Below are 20,036 nucleotides of genomic sequence, written 5' to 3' on the forward strand. Positions count from 1 at the left end.
AGGAAAGGCATTACCAGATTGCAGAGAGAAAGCTAGGACCTTGCAGGAGCTGTAGTTGTGAGGAGGCATAGCTACTTCCAGAGACCCATCACAAGGCAGGAATGAAGGGGGAAATATTTTCATTCTCCTTCCTCCTGTTTTCTGATCTACCGGGATCTCTCATTGGCCAAAGTCAACTGGAAGCCACGGGACAAGGAGCCTGGTAGATACAGTCCATGGGGGAATGAACAGAGGCCAGAGAATGGATGAGGGGAGGAACTCCCTAATGATAACCAAGACCCCAAGGTTGCAGCCCATGAGCCCTCAGCCCTGACTGAGGCTTCCAGCCACCCCACCTCTCCTAATTTCATTGCAGACAGACATGACTATAACTACTGCCCAGAAATGACTGACTACTGTTCCTCTGCTTGCATGGGGTGAGCCAATTAAATTTTCCCCATGGGTCATGCACTGAGTCTTGAACACCAGCCGACTTCTTTGAGAGCACGAACCGATGGCACGAGTTCAGCTCCAGTGGGTTGCAATCCACTGGGGTTAAATAAACTAATCAGGAATTCTGCATTAATGAGTCGAGCTGCACAGAGTGAAATATTTTTAAATAAATTTTTCTGAGAGCATCTGTCAGGACGCTGCAGCCTCTGTGCTGATCTCTTTAACCTTGAGGGAAACAGCTGGGGCAGTTTTCAAGAAGGATGGGCTTGAGGAACAAGTGTCTTTGTTGGCTGCACGTCTATTCACAGAGAAGCAAAACAGTTGGAGACAGGAGTTCCAGGCTGTCACCAAGGGGGGTTTCTCCTCGGTGCACCGTGATCAAGCTCCTGCCCACTCCACTTTGCTGAGTCAGTCCTCTCTAAATCACCATGACCTGGGTTCAAGGACCTCCTGCCAGTCTTTCTACTTCCTCCCTCGGACCTGTTCACCTTCTTGTTCCCTCACCTTGCCCTACTCCTGGCTCCCAGATCCTTGGGCCTGTTCCAATCTCTGATCTACCTTTCAGAGATGGAGATGGGAGAAGAAACCATTGTTCTCCAAGGTTTCCATGGCCCTCTTTTTATCGGGAACGGGATCAGTCTGTGACTCACAACATCCAGGCATTTCCTGCCATTTTCCCCTGGCTGCCCAGCCAGGATCTCAAACACAACACTAGACATGAATGCAGCTGCTTCTCCTTGGAGAGGAAACCAGGTCTAATGGGAAAGCCTGGACTTGGCCCCCTCTCCTCTGACCTTACTCCCAGCTCCTGCACTGTCAGCTGTGTGACCTTAGGTGAAACACTTAGCATCTCGGAACCTAAGGTTTATTGTTCCAAAACGAAGCTCAGCAAAGATGGGAATGCTATACAGATGTGAATACTGTCATCATTTTTGTCATTGTCATCATTCCATTGTGACAAATCCCTCACTGGGTGCCCCATTCTGACTAGCGTCTAGAGCATCATAGTCCTTCTGATCAGCTGTGAGTCATCTCTAATTCTTTCTCTCCTCAATCTCCGTCATACCCACATCCTCATTTCCAGAACCTGCCAGTCATGCCACGTAATCACTGTGTCCTATAGCCAAACCCACCCCTCACATCTGCAGGGCCCTGGGCAAGAGTGCAAATGGAGGATCCCAGCCCGTGGTCAGCCCCCTTCTGTCTCCACCCCAGTGTCCCACCTACACCACCAGAAGGGGTCCTGTCCACATAGTGGGAAAAAGTCCCCATTTGGTCTTGGGGCCATTTGAGATTAGAATTCTGCAAGGCCAGGAACTCAAAGCATGGTCTAGAAGTATATGTGTTGGGGGAGACAGTTTGCTTTGCAGAGCTGTCTCTTTGGCTCCAACCAAAGGGAGCCATAGGTAGAGGTGCAGGCATAGGTAGGGGTGCAAGCAGAGGAAGGCCAGGGTAGGCCCCTCTAAGTAGGGACCAGGTCTCAGAGTAGAACCTCTCCTCTGGACTTGAGAGACAGAAAGAACCCAGTTGGAGTCCACCTTTTATTAGGTGGCCTTGAGTATACTGTAGGCAGGACAGTATACTGTAGGCAGGACAGTATTTATCCGATAAATAAAGAATTAGGCCACAAGGCCAAGGCAGGAGGACGGCTTCAATCCAGAAGTCCAAGACCAGCTTGGGCAACGTAGCAAGACCTTATCTCTACTTAAAAAAAAAAGGAAAGGAAGAAACAGAAAAAGAAAAAATAGCTAGGCATGGTGGCTCGTGCCTGTAGTCTCAGCTACTTGGGAGGCTGAGACAGGAGGATTGCTTAAGCCTGGGAGGCAGAGGCTGCAGTGGGTTGTGATCATGCCACTGCCTTCCAACCTGGACAACAGATAATGATCCTGCCCTCAAACACAAAACGAGAAAGAAACAATCTTAGGGTTCTGGGTGAGGAGGACATGGATGGCTTTCAGAAATCCAGTAGAGGGCACTGAATCCCCAAGTTTCCTCCTAAAGCAGCTTCTAGTGGACCCAGTAACAGTGTCAGATGCTTAACAGACATCGGCCCTCAACCTTCATGGCAGTTCTATTAGGTGGGTGAGAACCTGGGCCAGGCAGAATACTACCACGCAAACATGCCCACATCCTCATCCCCAGAACCCGCAAATCTGGTACCTCACATGGGAAAACGGACTTTGCAGATGAGATTAAGTTAAGGATTAGGTGTTGGGGAGATCCTCCTGCATCTTTCAAAGAGGGAGGCAGGAGGAGAGTGAGAGTCAGAGAGATGTGAAGGTCTTCCCTGCTGGCTTTGAAGATGGTGGGAGGGACCTGCAAGCAAAGAAATGCAAGGGCTTCTTCTAAAAGATGGGAAAGTCAAAGAAATGAATTCTTCCCTGGAAACAAATGCAGAAAGGAATGCAGCCCTGCGGGAGCCTTGATGTTAACCCTGTAAAACCCATTTCAAACTTTTGACCTCCAGAACCGTAAGATAATAAATTTGTGCTTGAAGTCACTGTTGGTGGTCATCTGTTACGGTAATAATAGGAAACTGATATAAAACCTTACTTCCACTTTGTAGAAAATAAAGGGGGAAAAAACCCACAGTGTCACAGAGAGGCTGGGGGAACTGCCCGAAGTCACACTGGCAGAGAATGCAGGAGCCTGGATCCCTCCGGAGACTCCCATTGCTCCACAGTACAGGCTGGTGTCCTCACAGGAAAGGCGTATGCATTTGGCAAATAGGGGAATATTGGGGAAGTCACGGAAAAGTGATATTCACTTCTCTGTGACACTTCCCAGCACAGAAATGATTTGAAGCAATCAGAGACGAGCTCTCTCACTAGCAAAGAGGAAGTCTTCACAATATGTGAAGACCGTCAGAGCAAAACCAAGAGTCTTACAAAAGGGCCTTCAGTGGTGCAAATAGTGACTGGTTAGGGACTTCAAGATCTGCCCCGCTCTCCGCTTCCAGACCCCAGTGTCAGGCCTCTGAGCCCAAGCCAAGCCATCGCATCCCCTGGGACTTGCACGCATACGCCCAGATGGCCTGAAGTAACTGAAGAATCACAAAAGAAGTGCAAATGCCCTGCCTCGCCTTAACCGATGGTATTCCACCACAAAAGAAGTGAAAATGGCCGGTCCTTGCCTTAAGCCATGATATTATCTTGTGAAATTCCTTTTCCTGGCTCATCCTGGCTCAAAAAGCTCCCCCACTGAGCACCTTGTGACCCCCACTCCCGCCCACCAGAGAACAACCCCCCTTTGACTGTAATTTTCCTTTACCTACCCAAGTCCTATAAAACGGCCCCACCCTTATCTCCCTTCACTGACTCTCTTTTCGGACTCAGCCCGCCTGCACCCAGGTGAAATAAACAGCCATGTTGCTCACACAAAGCCTGTTTGGTGGTCTCTTCACGCGGACGCGCATGACACCCGGGATCCGTCCGCTGCCTTCCTCTCCACCCGCCCTTGTATTTTTCTCCACCACTCTGGCCACCTCTTAGGGAATCCCACGTGGGATTCAGATCCACCTGGAGCCAAAGCACATGCTGCTTCCCTTCCTGAATCCCTATTGCTCACTTCTTTCCATGGCTCACTCTTTCCTGCTTTTCAGGTCTCACCCATCACCTTGTTAAACCCACCTATATGAGTGTCCTGTAAGCTGCTGTCACAAATGACCACAAATATAGTGGCTTAAATAACAGAAAAGTATTATCTTACAGTTCTGAAAGCCCAAAAATCAAGGTGTCAGCAGGGCTGGGCTTCATTCCTCATGGAGGCTCTAGGGCAGAATTTATTTCCTTCCCTTCTTTAGCTTCTAGAGGCCACGTGTGTTTTTCTTGCCTTGTGGTCCCTCCAGCAAGGGCATCACTCCAGACTCTGCTTCTCTTGTCCCACCACCTGCTCTCTGACCCAAACCCTCCTGCCCCCCTCCTGCAAGAGTCACTGTGGTTCCATGGGGCCCCCAGATAATCCAGGATAATCCCCCATCTCAGATTTTTAGCTTAACCACTTCTACAAAGTCCTTTTGCCATGTCAGGTAACAAACATATCCACAGGTTCTGGAGAGTAGGGAATGGATGGCTTGGGAGTGTGAGGTCATTCTGTCTGCTGTCCCCAGGGATCTTGTTTAAGTGGGTCACTGTCCCTCCACCCCTCACCATCTATTCTCCATTGTGGAACACTGCTCACTCCCTTTGTAGCACTTTTTTTTTTCTTTTTTTTTTTTTTGAGATGGAGTTTCCCCCTTTTTGCCCAGGCTGGAGTGCAATGACATAATCTCAGCTCACCACAACCTCCATCTCCCCGGTTCAAGTGATTCTCCTCCCTCAGTCTCCTCAGTAGCTGGGATTACAGGCATGCACCACCACGCCCCGCTAATTTTGTATTTTTAGTAGAGACAGGGTTTATCCACGTTGGTCAGACCGGTGTTGAATTCCCGACCTCAGGTGTTCCGCCCGCCAGGACCTCCCAAAGTGCTGGGTGAGCCACCCCACCCAGCTGTAGCACTTTAATGATTATAAGCCTATTTAATAAGGGAAAATATGATTCCCCCAGGACAGATGGAGAATATCTGTTTCACCCAGTTCCTGGCCTAGGACTTTGGTTCTGTTGAATAAATGAAAGAATGAATGGGTAGTATCGTTATTATCATTCACATAAGAAAGATGAGATGCAGAGAGAGGAAGCCACTTGTTGGAATGATATTACCAACTCAAAGCAAAACCAGGATTCAGTCCTGGAATGTTCCCACTGCCTCCTGCCACCATCCACTTGGGATGCTGTCAAAGTGGCCTCCCAGACACCAGAAGTGTCAGAGAAAGTCCAGATGTCCTCTGAGCTTAGAATGTTGGCATCCTGAGGTGCTTGAATGACATGACTCAGATTTCCTCCCTCCAGCTCTGTTGGACATGGCCTGAGTAAATCCAGAATCACGGCCGTGGAAAATCCAGCTGCTGAGACCAGATCTGGCCAGCCATGCCACTGGCAGTGGCGTCCCAGACTGGGTGTGGGACGATGGTTCTGATTATGAACAGACTCCGCTGGGCCACCCAGGCTGCACTGAGCAGGCCACCAAGAGATAGCTGCCCAGGCCAGGGGTTCTAAGTTGTGCGGTAGGCAGGACAAAGACCTCTAGGTGAGGCTCAACCACATGGCATCTCACATTCTCCACATATCCACTTTTTCATGCATTCATTCATACTGGAAGCTATTGTGTGACAGATGTCCTTTTGCTCTATGGACTCTGAGGTAGACACCACTGTCCTGCCCATATACAGCTGAAATCCCCAATATGGTAGCTGTGAGCCATAGGAGGCCAATGAGGACTTCAAGTGTGGTTCATCTGAATGGAGATTTACTCTCAGTAGAAAATACACCCTAGATTCCAAACGGTCCCCCACAAAAAAGTGTAAATTATCACTTCATTATATTGAGTATATATTGAAATAACATGTTGGATATATTTGCTTAAATATCTTAAAATTAATTTCACCAGTTTCTTTTTACATTCCTTGACTTGGTTAATTAGAAAAATTTTAGCCACATTTGTGGTTCACTTTTTATTTCTTTTAGATGGCACTGTTCTATTGATTTGCAATGGAGAGGAGAGGCAGATGTGTAACTTACAAGGCTGGGGTAGGGTTGACATTACCAGCCAGCTAGGTGTGAAGGGAGAAGTGCTTGGGCAAGATTATGAGGTTGGGGGTGAAGGGCAAATGTTTAGAAGAGCTCACATCCAAGTCAACAGCTGCAAGACAAATCCAAGGTAGCTCAGGGACCAGGGCACTCCAGGAAGGGACCCAGGATATAGAGAGACACAGTGCAGAGCCCAGTGAACTTCAGATGCATTGTAAGTGGTGGATATGAGGGTGCGTTAAGAGGTGAAGAAAAACAATAAAGCCAGAAAAGGCAACAGTTACCAGCTCCAGAAACATGTAGTCCAGAGGTGTTCAGCAGAATTATGTGAGCCACACGCAAAGTTTTAAATTTTCTAGTTTCTAGCCATATTTTCAAAACTATAAAAAACTAATTTTAATCACTGTTATTTCAACACGTAATAAATGTCAACAATTCTTAGTGAGATAGTTTGGATTTTTTATGATGATTAAGTCTGTGAAGCTGGCGTGAATTTTACACTGACAGCACATGGCGATTTTTACTAGCCAAATTTCAAATGCTCACTTGCCACATAGACTAGTGGCTATAGTATTAGGCAATGCAGGTCTAATAGACAGTTCTCTTGAATACGTTGGGGAAAGGTTCTAAACAGAAGAGTACTTTAGGGAAAAAACCACCTCTGACAGTCCCAACGGAGAAGACAAGTCTCCCACGTGCTACTGAGCTTTCTGGAGCCCATCAGCACTATCTTCTGGGCATGGTCACCCACGCCAGGGTACTTCCACTTATAAATGGTAATTTGGAAGTAATGTCTCTTTTGTGCGGACTTTGCTTTGTCAAGGTGTTACTTGAGAGCAGTGTGGGGTGTTGACAACAGAGGAAGGGGAAGCTGCCCTCTCAAATCCCCCATGGTTCTCACCACCTTTCAGATGGGCACCAGAGGCAAGAACCTTGGATTTTGTAATCATTCGGTTTTGCATCTGTGAAACTGTGGTGCTTAACTCAGCGTATCATCCGGTTTCTCCTCGTGAAACTGATGCAGAACATCTAAGAGGCTTGGTGTGTGTGGATAAAAGGAAGCAACTTGTGCAAAAGGCTCATACGGTGACCTAAGAAAGAATTAATCAGGAACAGTATCATTTCTTTCCTTCAACACTGTCATCAGAAAGGGTCTTTTCCATCTCCAAGAGCATAGAGGATAGAAATGCAAACAGCGTGACTAGGGGGTCAGGCTACTGAAATGGCCTCTTGGAAATACTGCTAATCCTTTATCCATCCTCTCCATAAGGGACTTCAAGGAGTCAGTTCATTTCAGAAGAAATATCCAAAAAGCATGCAGATTAGAGGCAGCCCTGCAGGGAGCTTTTTCTCCTGGCATCACAATAAGCTTTAACTGGTGAGAAAACAGCTTTTCAGTTTCTCTGGGCTCTGTCTTATTGGAGAGGCAGCTTAAAAGTTGTTCCTAGTCTCCAAGGAGTTTTCAGATGCTAATAACTTGCCAGAGTGAAAAATAACTGAATGCTGGGGAGCCATGACGTGAGACATTACCTACCTCATTCCTCTGCCTTTGAGAGTCAAATGAAGCAGTACAGACTGGGCAGAACTGGGAAAGAGCTTTGGAGTCTGGCAGCCCTGAGTGTCAACCACAATTCTGTCACAATTAACTATATAATCTTTGGATAAATTACTTCTATTTTTGAGGATCAGGGTACACATATCTGTAAAACGGGGATATGTGTTCAAAGGTAAGAATTATGTACGTAAGATAAGAATATATTATCTATTATTACATTTAATCTCCCCACCCCTACCCGCCCCCAACAAACTTAGAGTCACTTATGGTCTTCCCAGTTTCTGTGAGTGGGGAATCTGGGCACGGCTAGGTTGGTCCTTTGACTCTCACAAGGCTGTAATCAGGAAAGGGGTCCAGACCGCAAGACAGGGCCTTGGGTCTCACTCAGAAAAGAATTTAGGGCGAATTCACAGTGCAAAGCAAAAACAAGTTTAAGAAAGTCAAGTGTTGAAACAATAGCTATGCCACACAGTAGGGCATTCCAGAAAGTAAGAGGAACAACATATTCACCCTCGGTACAATGCTTGTTTAAATGTAGGATAAAAAAGAGCATGGGCTGGGCGCGGTGACTCACGCCTGTAATCCCAGCACTTTGGGACGCCGAGGCGGGTGGATCACAAGGTCAGGAGATCGAGACCATCCTGGCTAACACGGTTAAACTCTGTCTCTACTAAAAATACAAAAAATTAGCCGGACGTGGTGGCAGGCGCCTGTAGTCCCAGCTACTCTGGAGGTTGAGGAGGAAGAATGGCGTGAATCCAGGAGGCGAAGCTTGAAGTGAGCCGAGTTGCACTCCAGCCTGGGCAACAGAGTGAGACTCCATCTCAAAAAAAAAAAAAAAAAAAAAAAAAAAAGAGCATGGGGTGTCATGCGCATCCGCGTGAAGAGACCACCAAACAGGCTTTGTGTGAGCAACATGGCTGTTTATTTCACCTGGGTGCAGGCAGGCTGAGTCCAAAGAGTCAGCAAAGGGAGATAAGGGTGGGGCTGTTTTATAGGGTTTGGGTAGGTAAAGGAAAATTACAGTCAAAGGGGGGTTGTTCTCTGGCGGGCAGGAGTGGGGGTTACAAGGTGCTCAGTGGGGGAGCTTTCTGAGCCAGGATGAGCCAGGAAAAGGAATTTCACAAGATAATATCATGGCTTAAGGCAAGGACCGGCCATTTTCACTTCTTTTGTGGTGGAATGTCATCGGTTAAGGCGAGGCAGGGCATTTGCACTTCTTTTGTGATTCTTCAGTTACTTCAGGCCATCTGGGCATATGCGTGCAAGTCATAGGGGATGCGATGGCTTGGCTTGGGCTCAGAGGCCTGACATGGGGGACATGTGCTCTGCTACAAGGGTTTGTGATAAAGGATTAATTTTCTTAATTACTGTATTTTGCAAGAATCAATATTATTTTTTTCTTTTTTTTAGGTAGTTTCGCTCTGTTGCCCAGGCTGCAGCACAGTGGTGCTATTTCAGCTCACTGCAACCTCCACCTCCCGGGTTTAGGCAACTCTACTGCCTCAGCCCCTCAAGTAGCTGGGATTACAGGCACCCACTACCACACCCAGCTAATTTTTGTATTTTTAGTAGAGATGGAGTTTCTCCATGTCGGCCAGGCTGGTCTCAAACTCCTGACCTCAAGTGATTGGCCCGCCCTGGCCTCCCAAAGTGCTGGGATTACAAACGTGAGCCACTATGCCCGATATTATTATCTTTAAAGTAAAATTAGTAATGCTTCTGTTCTCAAGATATCAAGATATCGTTATCAGGACACTCCCAAGTCTGGGTCTGTTTAGTAAACATTATTAATCTGTGAGCATCTAGAGGCTAGGAATATCTGACTCTCTGGGGATGTGGCCAGCAAGTCCCAGCCTCATTTTCCTACCCCTCACTCAGGAGGGAGTTGCTCTGGTTCAAACGCCTCTGACAAAGGTGTCAGCTGGGGCTGTGGTCTCACCTGGGGAAGGGTCTGCTTCCAAGGTCTCTGTGGTCATTGGCAGGATTCAGGTTCCTCACCGGCATTTGGACTGAGGGTATCTGCTCCTCACTGACTATTGGCTGGGGTCTGCCCTCAATTTCTTGCCATGTGGACCTCTCCATAGAGCAGATCACAACATGGCAGCTCGAGTCATCAGAACAAGGAAGCGTCAAGAGTTAGAGAAAGAGGAACTGCAAAATGGAAGTTACGGTCCTTTACTACCTAATTTTGGAAGTGATGTACCATCACTTTTGCTCTGTTCTGTTGCTTAGAAGCAAGTCACTAGGTCCAGCCTACATTCACAGGGAGGGGATGAGTACCAGGCAGTGGGGATTCCTGACAACCATTTTAGAAGGTGTCTGCTATAACACTTGAAGATTCCCGGTGGATAGTAGCTATGTGAAAACCCTTTGAAAAGCAGAGTTCACTACAGAAATAAAAGGAATCTACTGGATTGTGTATTAGGGCCAAGACATTTAACAATCATATGACACTATTAGTCAGAGATCAGGGCCGGGCACAGTGGCTCATGCCTGTCATCTCAGCACTTATGGGAGGCCAAGTGGGGAGGATCACTTGAGGCCAAGAGTTCATGAACAGCCTGGCAACATGGCAAAACCACATCTCTAATAAAAAAATAAAAAAAAATTTAAAAAGCAAAACATTAGCTGAGCACGTGGTGACGCTTGCCTGTAATCCTAGCTACTTGGGAGGCTGAGGTTGGAGGATGGCTTGAGACCAGGAGGTCAAACCTGCAGTGATCTATAATTATACTGCTTTACTCCAGTCAAGGCAACAGAGCAACACCTTGTCCCCCAAAAAATGGGTTGATTCTGATCACTGCGGGGTTGTTCAAAGACTGCATTTAAAAATGCATTTATATTAAATACTGATTTGATAATATGTTACCAGACAGACACTAAAGTTAAAAGGTATCCATTTCTTCTACATGTTTTATCATATATCCATAGCCCTTTCTAGTTATTTTAGTATATGTGTGTTTTTATGGAGATAGAGATTAAAATATTTTAAATATGCATGTCAGTTCTCATTTAGCAATATTACAACATTTAATTCTGCTGTATAGTCTTTGTAATTAGCTGCATATATCTTTATATTCTTTAACAGTCACATATCATTTCCTTTCAGTAGATAAATGTGAGTGAGTCATTGTTTACTCAACCATCCCCTTAACTCTGGGACATATAAGTTGCTTCAATGTTTTGCCATAAAAAGCAACACTGTAATTGAGTATCTTTTGTGTAATAAGTTTTTTTCCCCATAATTTAAATTATGTCTTTAGGATAAATTTCCAGAAAAGCAATTAGAATACAAACATTTTAATAGCTGTGTCAAGTTGTTATCCAAATGTGTAGAAGGCTTTGGTTTTCATACAAGCAAACACTGCTCTATCAATCAGCCACAGGGTGAGTTCCTCAGAGGCAGGCACTGTATCTTTTTGTTTAACCATAGCACCTAGGCTAGAAGCAACATTTAATGAATATTTTTGGACTGAATGAACACAAATTTTAAATGTTTGAGACTTCAGGAAAAATATTTAGGCTAGATCTATTTAAAAAAAATTTTTTCTTAATCAAGAGATGTGGCATTTCCACGCAGATTCCAGTGAGATGTGGAGCATGGGCCTGTACCAAGCACCAAGCTCCATGATGCCCTTTCCGGATTTCATTTAACTCTCATGCCTTCCTCCCCGACCCCACCCCTCAACAATTGGAATTCCACGTGGCAGCAGAATGAGAGGCTCAAAATGCAAATGGGATTCTGCCACAACCTTGCTGTTTCAGAGGTTCCCAGGAGACAGCTGTGGGCCTGGCAAGCCCCCAACATTTGAAAACAAACAGGAGGCCCTCTTTTCTGGGGAGAATTCTATAACGTTGAGGGGAAACTCCACTTGGAGACAGCATTTCCTCCCAATAACAAGAATCGCGAGAATTTTCCTGAGTGCAGTTCAGCTTTGAGTAATGGGTCAATTTAGCCCAAATGTGAGTCAGAGTTAAATAACACTGAAGTAAGCGGGGCACAAATGACCTTCAGAAAGTATCTTTATTGGTCAAAATGTAATCTGACTAATGCACCCTACCACCCTGCAGCACGTAACTCCGAGAACTCCAGAGAACCTTCCCCCCACCCTTTTAAGAAATGTTCATCGACTTATTTCAAGAGCTGTCACCCTCATTTTTTCGACCCAGAGGATGTTTGCACGAGATCGGTGTGTGTGAATGGCACAACCAGAATGAAGTTGCACCCCAACGTCCAACGTCACCCTCTTAACCACTAAGCTTGGGCCGCAGCGCCCTCTGGTGGTCACTTGACAGTTTGAGTTTTCCAGGCCGCTTTTGTAACTGGGCAACATCTCACCTAACCAGCACCTCTGTTTCTCGCCTTGTCTGGCAGGTGAAGGAGGCCATGCAGCGGATTCACGACCGAGGGAACATTGGCAAGTTAATTCTGGATGTAGAAAAGACCCCAACTCCACTGGTGAGTGAAAAGCAGAGGAGTCTGTTCAGTTCCACGTGAGAGAGCACCACGGGTCAATCAGGTGCAGACACAGGTGGAGTAGAAGGAAGTACAGGTAGCTTGGGGGCGTGGAGGAGACCAGGGGTAATCAAATGATTTCACACATGAGGGATTCATGACAAACTGAGATGAATGCTGAAAACGAAAGGCCAGTGCTTCAGTGACAGCATATCAAAAGCAATCTGAAGGCATAGGCAGGAACGCACAGCAACAACAGACCTGTCTATTACAGCTGCGAGCTATTGGGGGAAATTCTTGGAAAATTTCAATAATTTCAGTTCCTAACAGAATGATGCCAGCTGCTTCCGAGATGCTCCCTGATGGTTCCCCTGATTTTTTTTCTTTCAGAGAGAGACAGAGTCTCACTCTGTCACCTAGGCTGGAGTGCAATGGTGCGATCTCGGCTCACTGCAAGCTCCGCCTCTGGGTTCACACCATTCTCCCACCTCAGCCTCCCAAATATCTGGGACTACAGGCGCGTGCCACCACGCCCGGCTAATTTTTTTAGTAGAGACAGGGTTTCACCGTGTTGACCAGGATGGTATCGATCTCCTGACCTCATGGATCCACCTGCCTTGGCCTCCCAAAGTGCTGGGATTACAGGCGTGAGCCACCGCGCCCGGCCTGGAGTGTGTATTTTTGAAAATATTTCCTTGACTTGTAACCATAATGTAATTTGGGTGTGACAGTCATTTCATTCAAAGAAGGACAACTTCAACATTGTAAAACGCCCTCTTGTTAAGTGACTTATACAATAGGGATATAGCTTATTAAATACTTACGAAGTTCTAGGGCTGTTCAAAGCAGATGAGAGGGTAAGGTTAGGGAGGGGAGGGGAGGGGAGGGGAGGGGAGGGGAGGGGAGGGAGGGACTTGGATCCTGAGTCTCCTGTACACCTGTTTGTAGTCTTTAAACATATGACCAAGCCTATTTCAGTCCCATTTGTAGAAGGCAGACAGGCTCTAGGGCCATCCTGGAAGCTTATTGCTTTCAAGCAAAATAGTTGGCACCAGTTTCCCACCCCGGGATGCTCCTGTATCTATCACACATGAGTTGCTGCCAAGTCCTTAGGCTGATAGGAAGGCCTGTCTTACGGAGTAAGGATTCTTACCACAGCAGATACGGAAAAACCCACCTTTCAGGGTAAAAGCACAGGATCTGCCTGTGCCACATACAGTGTCATTGTCCTTGTTTCTGAACCTCCTGAAGGCCTCTTTTTTGAGATGGATTCTCTGTCATCCAGGCTTGAGGGCAATGGCACAATCTCGGTTCACTGCAACCTCCACCTCCCAGGTTTAAGCGATCCTCCCACCTAAGCCTCCCAAGTAGCTGGAATTACAGGAGTAGCTGGAATTACAGGCACATGCCACCACACTCAGCTAATGTTTTTTTTTATTTTTAGTAGAGGCAGGGTTTCACCATGTTGGCCAGGCTGGTCTCGGACTCCTAACCCCAAGTGACACACCTGCCTTGGCCTCCCAAAGAGCTGGGATTACAGGCACGAGACACCATACCTGGCCCTCCTGAAGGCTTTTATCCCTGAGACCTAAAGAAACAAAGACAGTAGAGAGTGGGTATTCAGAGCAACCACGTGATAGAAAAGAGGCCATGGCCTATGTAGAAGGAAAAGCAGACTTGAAGGAAAGGGAGCATGTCATCAGGTTAAACAGAAGACATGGAGACGCAGGAGGGATGCAGTGAGGTCATTTTAGGGCTAGCACCTGACGGAAAAGGAAACAGCTCAAGCTGCAGGCCCCGCAGGATGGGTCGCTGTCCACTCGGCAGGTGTTGGAGGAGGGGAGGGGGACGGAGGCGCCTGCAGAGGTGCTTTCTCCTACTGGAATGACTACTTTTTGTTGTTGCTGTTGTTAAGACAGAGCCTCATTCTGTCACCCAGGCTGGAGCGCAGTGCTGTGATCTCGGCTCACTGCAACCTTCGCCTCCCGGGTTCAAGTGATTCTCATGCCGCAGGCTCCAGAGTAGCTGGGATTACAGGTGCACACCACACGACGCCTGGCTAATTTTTGTGTTTTTAGTAGAGACTGGGTTTCATCATGTTGGCCAGGTTGGTCTTGAAATCCCGACCTCAGGTGATCTGCCCGCCTCGGCCTCCCGAAGTGCTGGGATTACAGACAGGAGCCACTGCACCCAGCCGTGACCACTCTCAGCCCTCACTCAGCCCCGAATCTGCCCAGCCAGCACGCTGCAGGAGATGCACTGCTCCTCTAGAATAGTCTGGGCTGTAAGGCGTATCGGCAGCGCCCAGGCAGGGGAAGTCAATTGCTCTTGGCAGCTCCGGAAGTGAATTTTCTGGGAAGCACTAAGAGTGGAGCCTCTCCTGCGCAGAGCCTCCTCTTGATGAGGCTGGACCAAAGTAAAAGTCGGAACTCATCCTATGATGTGTCATGAGGTCAGAGCAGAGGCAGAACTACTGCCTCCAGACCCCACAGTACCAGAGGGCAGCCCTACCCCAGTCCTGGTCATCAGACCAGTGCCCCAGAGAATAGGGGTGGCCTTTCCTGAAGGCAGCTGACCTCTGCTCCCCTTACGGCTTCTGTGGTCACATCACCTCAGGGTGTCCCTTTCCACTGCTGCAGAACGGAACTAACAATAATTACTACTATTGCTACTACTTCATAGAGTCGTAGAGAAGATTAAAAGAACGAATGTCTGTGAGCCAACTGGCATATTGGTGATGGCTATGGATTATAATATATACTACTAAGGGACAGCTTAGTTGGTTAGTTCTTCATTATCCTAAAGCACTTGTTGCATACATATCTAGCTGTAGGGAAGAAAACTGCTGAGACCTGGTCCTCCCCTGTGCTATCTATGGTTCGGAAGGGGCGGATGGACATTGGTCAATGAGCCATTCATATAAATGGGACATTGCAACTCTTGATCAGTGCTACAAAGAAGAGGTATTTGGGCCATGAAAGCTCATAACATGGAGATGGTTCCAGTTAGGGAATTCTGCCAAGGCTTCCTTGAGGAAGTAGGATGAGCCCTAATGGAAATGTAGGGATGAACCTGGCAGAGGGGGTGGAAGAATGACATTCCAGGGAGAAGGCACTGCACATGGCGTGGCCAAGGGGGGAAGCCCAGCTTCAGGTCAGACGACATGGGGTGGGCTGAGATTCAGGGGCCAAATTCCTGTTCGTCAGAATAGGCCGTGACGCAGCCAGGGACTCTAGTTTGGGAGATCTGGGGTCCAACCTAGATCAGGAGCTAAGAACAGAAAAGAAATCTGAGGCACACACAGCTCACATAGGGGGATGTTAATGGACATTGGTTCTGAGCCTCTCTCATGTGCTCAGCCGTTTGCTAGACTCTTCAGATACATTGCTCCATCTTCTTTCACCTGGTTCTTATAACAACTTTATAAGGCAGGTGGATTTATCGCCACTGTCATGATGGAGGAAATGAAGGCCCAGAGGAGTATTCATAACTATGCCAGGTACCAGTGGTTAACAAAAGAAAAGGAACCAAGCAAAATCCCAGTCTTCCCAGAAACTATATTCCAATGGGGGAACAGAGACCAAAAAGCAGATCAATACACCTTTGTTCTGGTTGTTGTATCTGTTCTTCCTAAGTGACAGCATCAAGACTTCAACTCTGGGGGTCTGTGCAGCTGACGCTGTCAGTACCCCTCCCATCTCCCCTTGGCGCTTGGGTCCCCTGCACTCCAGCACCTGCCCCTCTCTGCCTGAGAGCTAACTCTCGTCACCAGAGCATGCTTGAGTTTTGCACAGAACCTGCATGGGGTACAGGGAGGTAACTCACCTCCCCTGAGAGCAGTCCCTAGCTATAAAGTGATTTCCTCCTCCCTCAGAAGGGGCAGCTCTAAGATGTGCCCCCCAGGGTCTCTCCGAAGTCCCCAGCAGGACTGAGTCCCACTACCCACACAGGAGCTGACTTACTAACATCCCCTGCATTGGATTCTTCCCCTTTTCAGTCTCATTTCTTCACTCCCCTGCTAGTGCTTCGTGGGATCATCTTCCAATTCCAGATAGTGGCATTCAAATCCTTATCTCAGCACCATCTCTTGGGGTCCCCAACATATGACAGTTAATCCTGCACTGCCTTCCAGGGAAACAAGCAACCCTAGCTCCTAAGCCCCCAAGTCCTCCCCATGGGATTTTGTCAGATGCTCAGAGATGACGGATCCGGGTTGCATAGCTCTCAGTAACATCCTCTTTTGAATTACAGATGGCCAATGACAGCACAGAGACCAGTGAAGCAGGGGAAGAAGAGGAGGACCACGAGGGAGACAGCGAGAACAAGGAGCGGATGCCCTTTATCCAGTAACCCAGGACCCAGGTGGGAGAATGTGAAGGATGGTTTGGAAGACGAGGACCCGGCTGAGAAAACTCTTTTGTGCCCCAGTGAACAAATGCTGTAGTCCAGTGCGTGTCGTGTTTGTCTGCAGTCAGCTGAGCTAAAAAGCTGTTGATCAGTTGTTTTTTGAAATTAAGTGCCAATCCCATGCCATGCAGTATTATGCCCCTCTTCTATCTCTGTATTACACACTCCCCTCTTCCCTGTATCAAAACCATCCATCTGTGGGTTCTTCTTGACAGTTCTAGAACAGCCTTGCAAGTTAATACAAGCCCCAGGCCCAATGCCTAAGAGACCAGACATGGGCAAAGACAAGTTTGGATGGAAAGGTGTTATCATAGAGCCCTGTTCAGCTCCTAGAATTCTTCAGGCCAATGACAATTTTTTGCTGCTGACGACCCATGCCTCTGATGAGAACACTTGCTAATTTGGCCAGCAGAAAGAAACTCTCTTAGTAGTACTTTTTCCTGCTGCATTTAAGAGACAACTATGATGAAAAGTTTGAGCCATTCTCTTCTACCCCTTCAGTGTTTGACCCTTCCACTGGCTCTTATCCATAAACAGAGGGAGGCAGGTATGGATTTTTCACAGAAGACAATGGGTCAATGTCATGAGTTTGAGGACCTGCTGTGAAGATTTATCCTCCAAAACACATCTCATGAGCAGGATTCTTCCTGCTCCATATCTATTTTAATTTTAAGAAAACACCACGTACGAGATGCATTCAGAAGTCATTCTTGAGCATTGCTGGTGTTTGCACACTTGCCACCTGCATTACCAGTTCTGTAAACTTGAATTTCTGGGGGAAAGTGACCACGTTGACCATGCATGAATTTCCCAAAGAGTTCCCTTGCGGACCATAGGTGGAAAAGTCAAGGAGCATCTCCTTCCCGGCTAAAGCATGTCCCAACATGTAACAAACTCTAGTGATATAAAAGGTTTATATTCAGCATCTGATGCCAGATGTACAGTTCCTCCCCTCCCATATATAAACCCCTGGTGTAGAATCTGCTTCACCCCTGCTCTTGGGAAACCAAGGAACAAGCCACCTGCTCACACACCTTGTTCAATTTTTCAGCTCCTAAGAACCCCACCCCCATGTCATTTGACTGCACTTGAGAGGTGAATATAGTTACCCTCGAGAAAGAGAAGGATCTCAGTGTCTCCCCGCAAGGGCGCCCCTCACTCCCTCATTCCAATCCTTTTGGCTAAAATGGTTAACTATCACTCACAGACCAATCTGGAAATCCCAGGAGCTCACGGGATTAGTACCCCAACTTTGTGTTATGAAAAACATCAGAGGGCTTTTACATTGCCCAGTTTCTCCACCAACAAGCCTTAGGGTGGACCCAACCCTTTCCCCAAGTGGTAGGAACGAATGCATCTTAGCAATTACCTGATTTCCAAAGTCCTTTTGTAGCAAATGTCACCTCATTCGTGTTCTTTTTTCCTATCCTAAGCTTAGGATGATGAGTTATGTATGCCAAATATTTATCTGAAGACTTTCTCCCCATTGTGAATGTGTATGTAAAATATGAAGACAAGAAAGGGTGCCATCATCTGAGGAACCAAGGGATGAGAGTATCCCAAAAAGAGGACACCAACATCATTCTTTTCTTCCTACTCCAGGACTCACCACTATTCCAGTTCTGGGCCATTTAGAGAGATAATGGGGCGTTTATTCCCCTATTGCCTTTGCTAAGTGCTATATTATTGGCTGTTTCTTCCGTAACCATGCTGAAAAGGGGGTCTTGGGGAGAACTGTCATCTGAGTGGCATTCCTAGTAAGTTGGGCAGAAATGACATTTTCCAGAGCTGAAGGAGTGAAGAGCCATTGGCCATATTAGGGCTCTCCTCCCTAGGGACGTGGGAACTCAGCTACATTCAGAATTCACATCGCCTTTGTTACGGCCAGAGGAGAGGCATAAAAAAGGTACTCCCCACTCCACCCCCAAATCTGGGTATGGTTTTGTTTTGTTTAACTAGCAAAGTTAATCCAGTAATCACAAATTATGCCAGATGGTTAAAGAAAACCCTTTCAGAGTACAGAATGAGAAAACTCGAGTTTGACCAGTATGACTAATTTCTGCCGTGAAGAACCGGGGGACGCACGTTCATTGTTTAATGTACTGTCATTTTAAGCACCTTCTTTCCTGTCTCTTGATTGTTTTTTTCTGAAGGAAGTGTAAAGAATGTCTCAGTCTGCCTTAAAGGAACTGTGAAGGCTTCTCTGTAATTTAAGCTTGATTGAAGTGAACTGAAACATTGTCTAACGTCTTCGTGGCTTTAGAGCTTTTGTTATATTGTGCCTACAAAGCAAATTATGTTTACATAAAAATATAAATAAAGTATTCAGCATAGCAAAACCTCGCCTGGAATCTGTTATTCCACATAAATCATTGCTGGATAAGCAGTTGCACTAATTTTTTTTTTTTTTTTTTGAGATGGAGTCTCGCTCTATGGCCCAAGCTGGAGTGCAGTGGCGTGATCTTGGCTCACTGCAAGCTCTGCCTCCCAGGTTCACACTATTCTCCTACCTCAGCCTCCCGAGTAGCCGGGACTACAGGCACCCACCACCGTGCCTGGCTAATTTTTTGCATTTTTAGTAGAGACGGGGTTTCACCGTGTTAGCCAGGATGGTCTCGATCTCCTGACCTCGTGATCCACCCGTCTTGGCCTCCCAAAGTGCTGGGATTACAGGCGTGAGCCACCGCGCCCGCTGCAGTTGCACTATTAAATATGCAATGTATGTGGAACTGAAACAGGAAAAGTTAAAAACCTAATGGGAGCATGTCCACGTGAGAAACTAAAGACCACACGGAGAAAATAGGGGTTAAGAAGAGAAAAGCCTTTAAAACCACGTTCGGGTTCCCTCAAGCTAGGAATTAAAACTATGAGGTAAAATATATATATATATATTGAAAACGTCATATGGGCCAGGCCCAGTGGCTCACACCTGTAGTCCCAGCACTTCGGGAAGCTGATGCCAGTGGATCACCTGAGGTCAGGAGTTTGAGAAAGCCTGGCCAACATGGTGAAACCTCATCTCTGCTAAAAATACACAAAGTAGCTGAGCATGGTATTTGCTTGTAATCCCAGCTACTCAGAAGCCTGAGGCAAGAGAATCACTTGAACCCGAAAGACAGAGGTTGCCATGAGTTGAGATCACATCACCGCACTCCAGCCTGGGTGACAGAATAAGACTCTGTCTCAGAAACAAAACAAAACCAAAAAAACTATCATATGATCACGATGACAGTGATGATACAGGTAACGATAATAGAATAACAATAAGCCGGGCGCGGTGGCTCACGCCTATAATCCCAGCACTTTGGGAGGCCAAGGTGGGCGGATCATGAGGTCAAGAGATTGAGACCATCCTGGCTAACATGGTGAAAACCCGTTTCTATTAAAAATACCAAAAATTATCCGGGCATGGTGGCGGGTGCCTGTAGTCCTGGCTACTAGGGAGACTGAGGCAGGAGAATGGCGTGAACCCAGGAGGCGGAGCTTGCAGTGAGCAGAGATCATGCCACTGTACTCCAGCCTGGGCGACAGAGTGAGACTCCATCTCAAAAAAAAAAA

The 20,036-nt window shown here is 47.0% G+C and overlaps 1 protein-coding gene across 1 annotated transcript in view; it reads left to right on the forward strand.

The window, feature by feature from the left end:
- The window catches only part of VAT1L (vesicle amine transport 1 like), a 185,737-nt gene extending 167,554 nt beyond the window's left edge, over nucleotides 1-18,183 (forward strand). The window contains exons 8-9 of the mRNA XM_007994140.3: nucleotides 11,991-12,074; nucleotides 16,323-18,183. Of these exons, the coding sequence (XP_007992331.1) occupies nucleotides 11,991-12,074; nucleotides 16,323-16,421 (183 nt within the window). The 3' untranslated portion in view covers nucleotides 16,422-18,183. The remainder of the gene's footprint in view (nucleotides 1-11,990; nucleotides 12,075-16,322) is intronic.
- Nucleotides 18,184-20,036: the final 1,853 nt, after the last annotated feature.

This window comes from Chlorocebus sabaeus, chromosome 5 (assembly GCF_047675955.1).
Source record: "Chlorocebus sabaeus isolate Y175 chromosome 5, mChlSab1.0.hap1, whole genome shotgun sequence".
Classification (NCBI taxonomy): domain Eukaryota; kingdom Metazoa; phylum Chordata; class Mammalia; order Primates; family Cercopithecidae; genus Chlorocebus; species Chlorocebus sabaeus.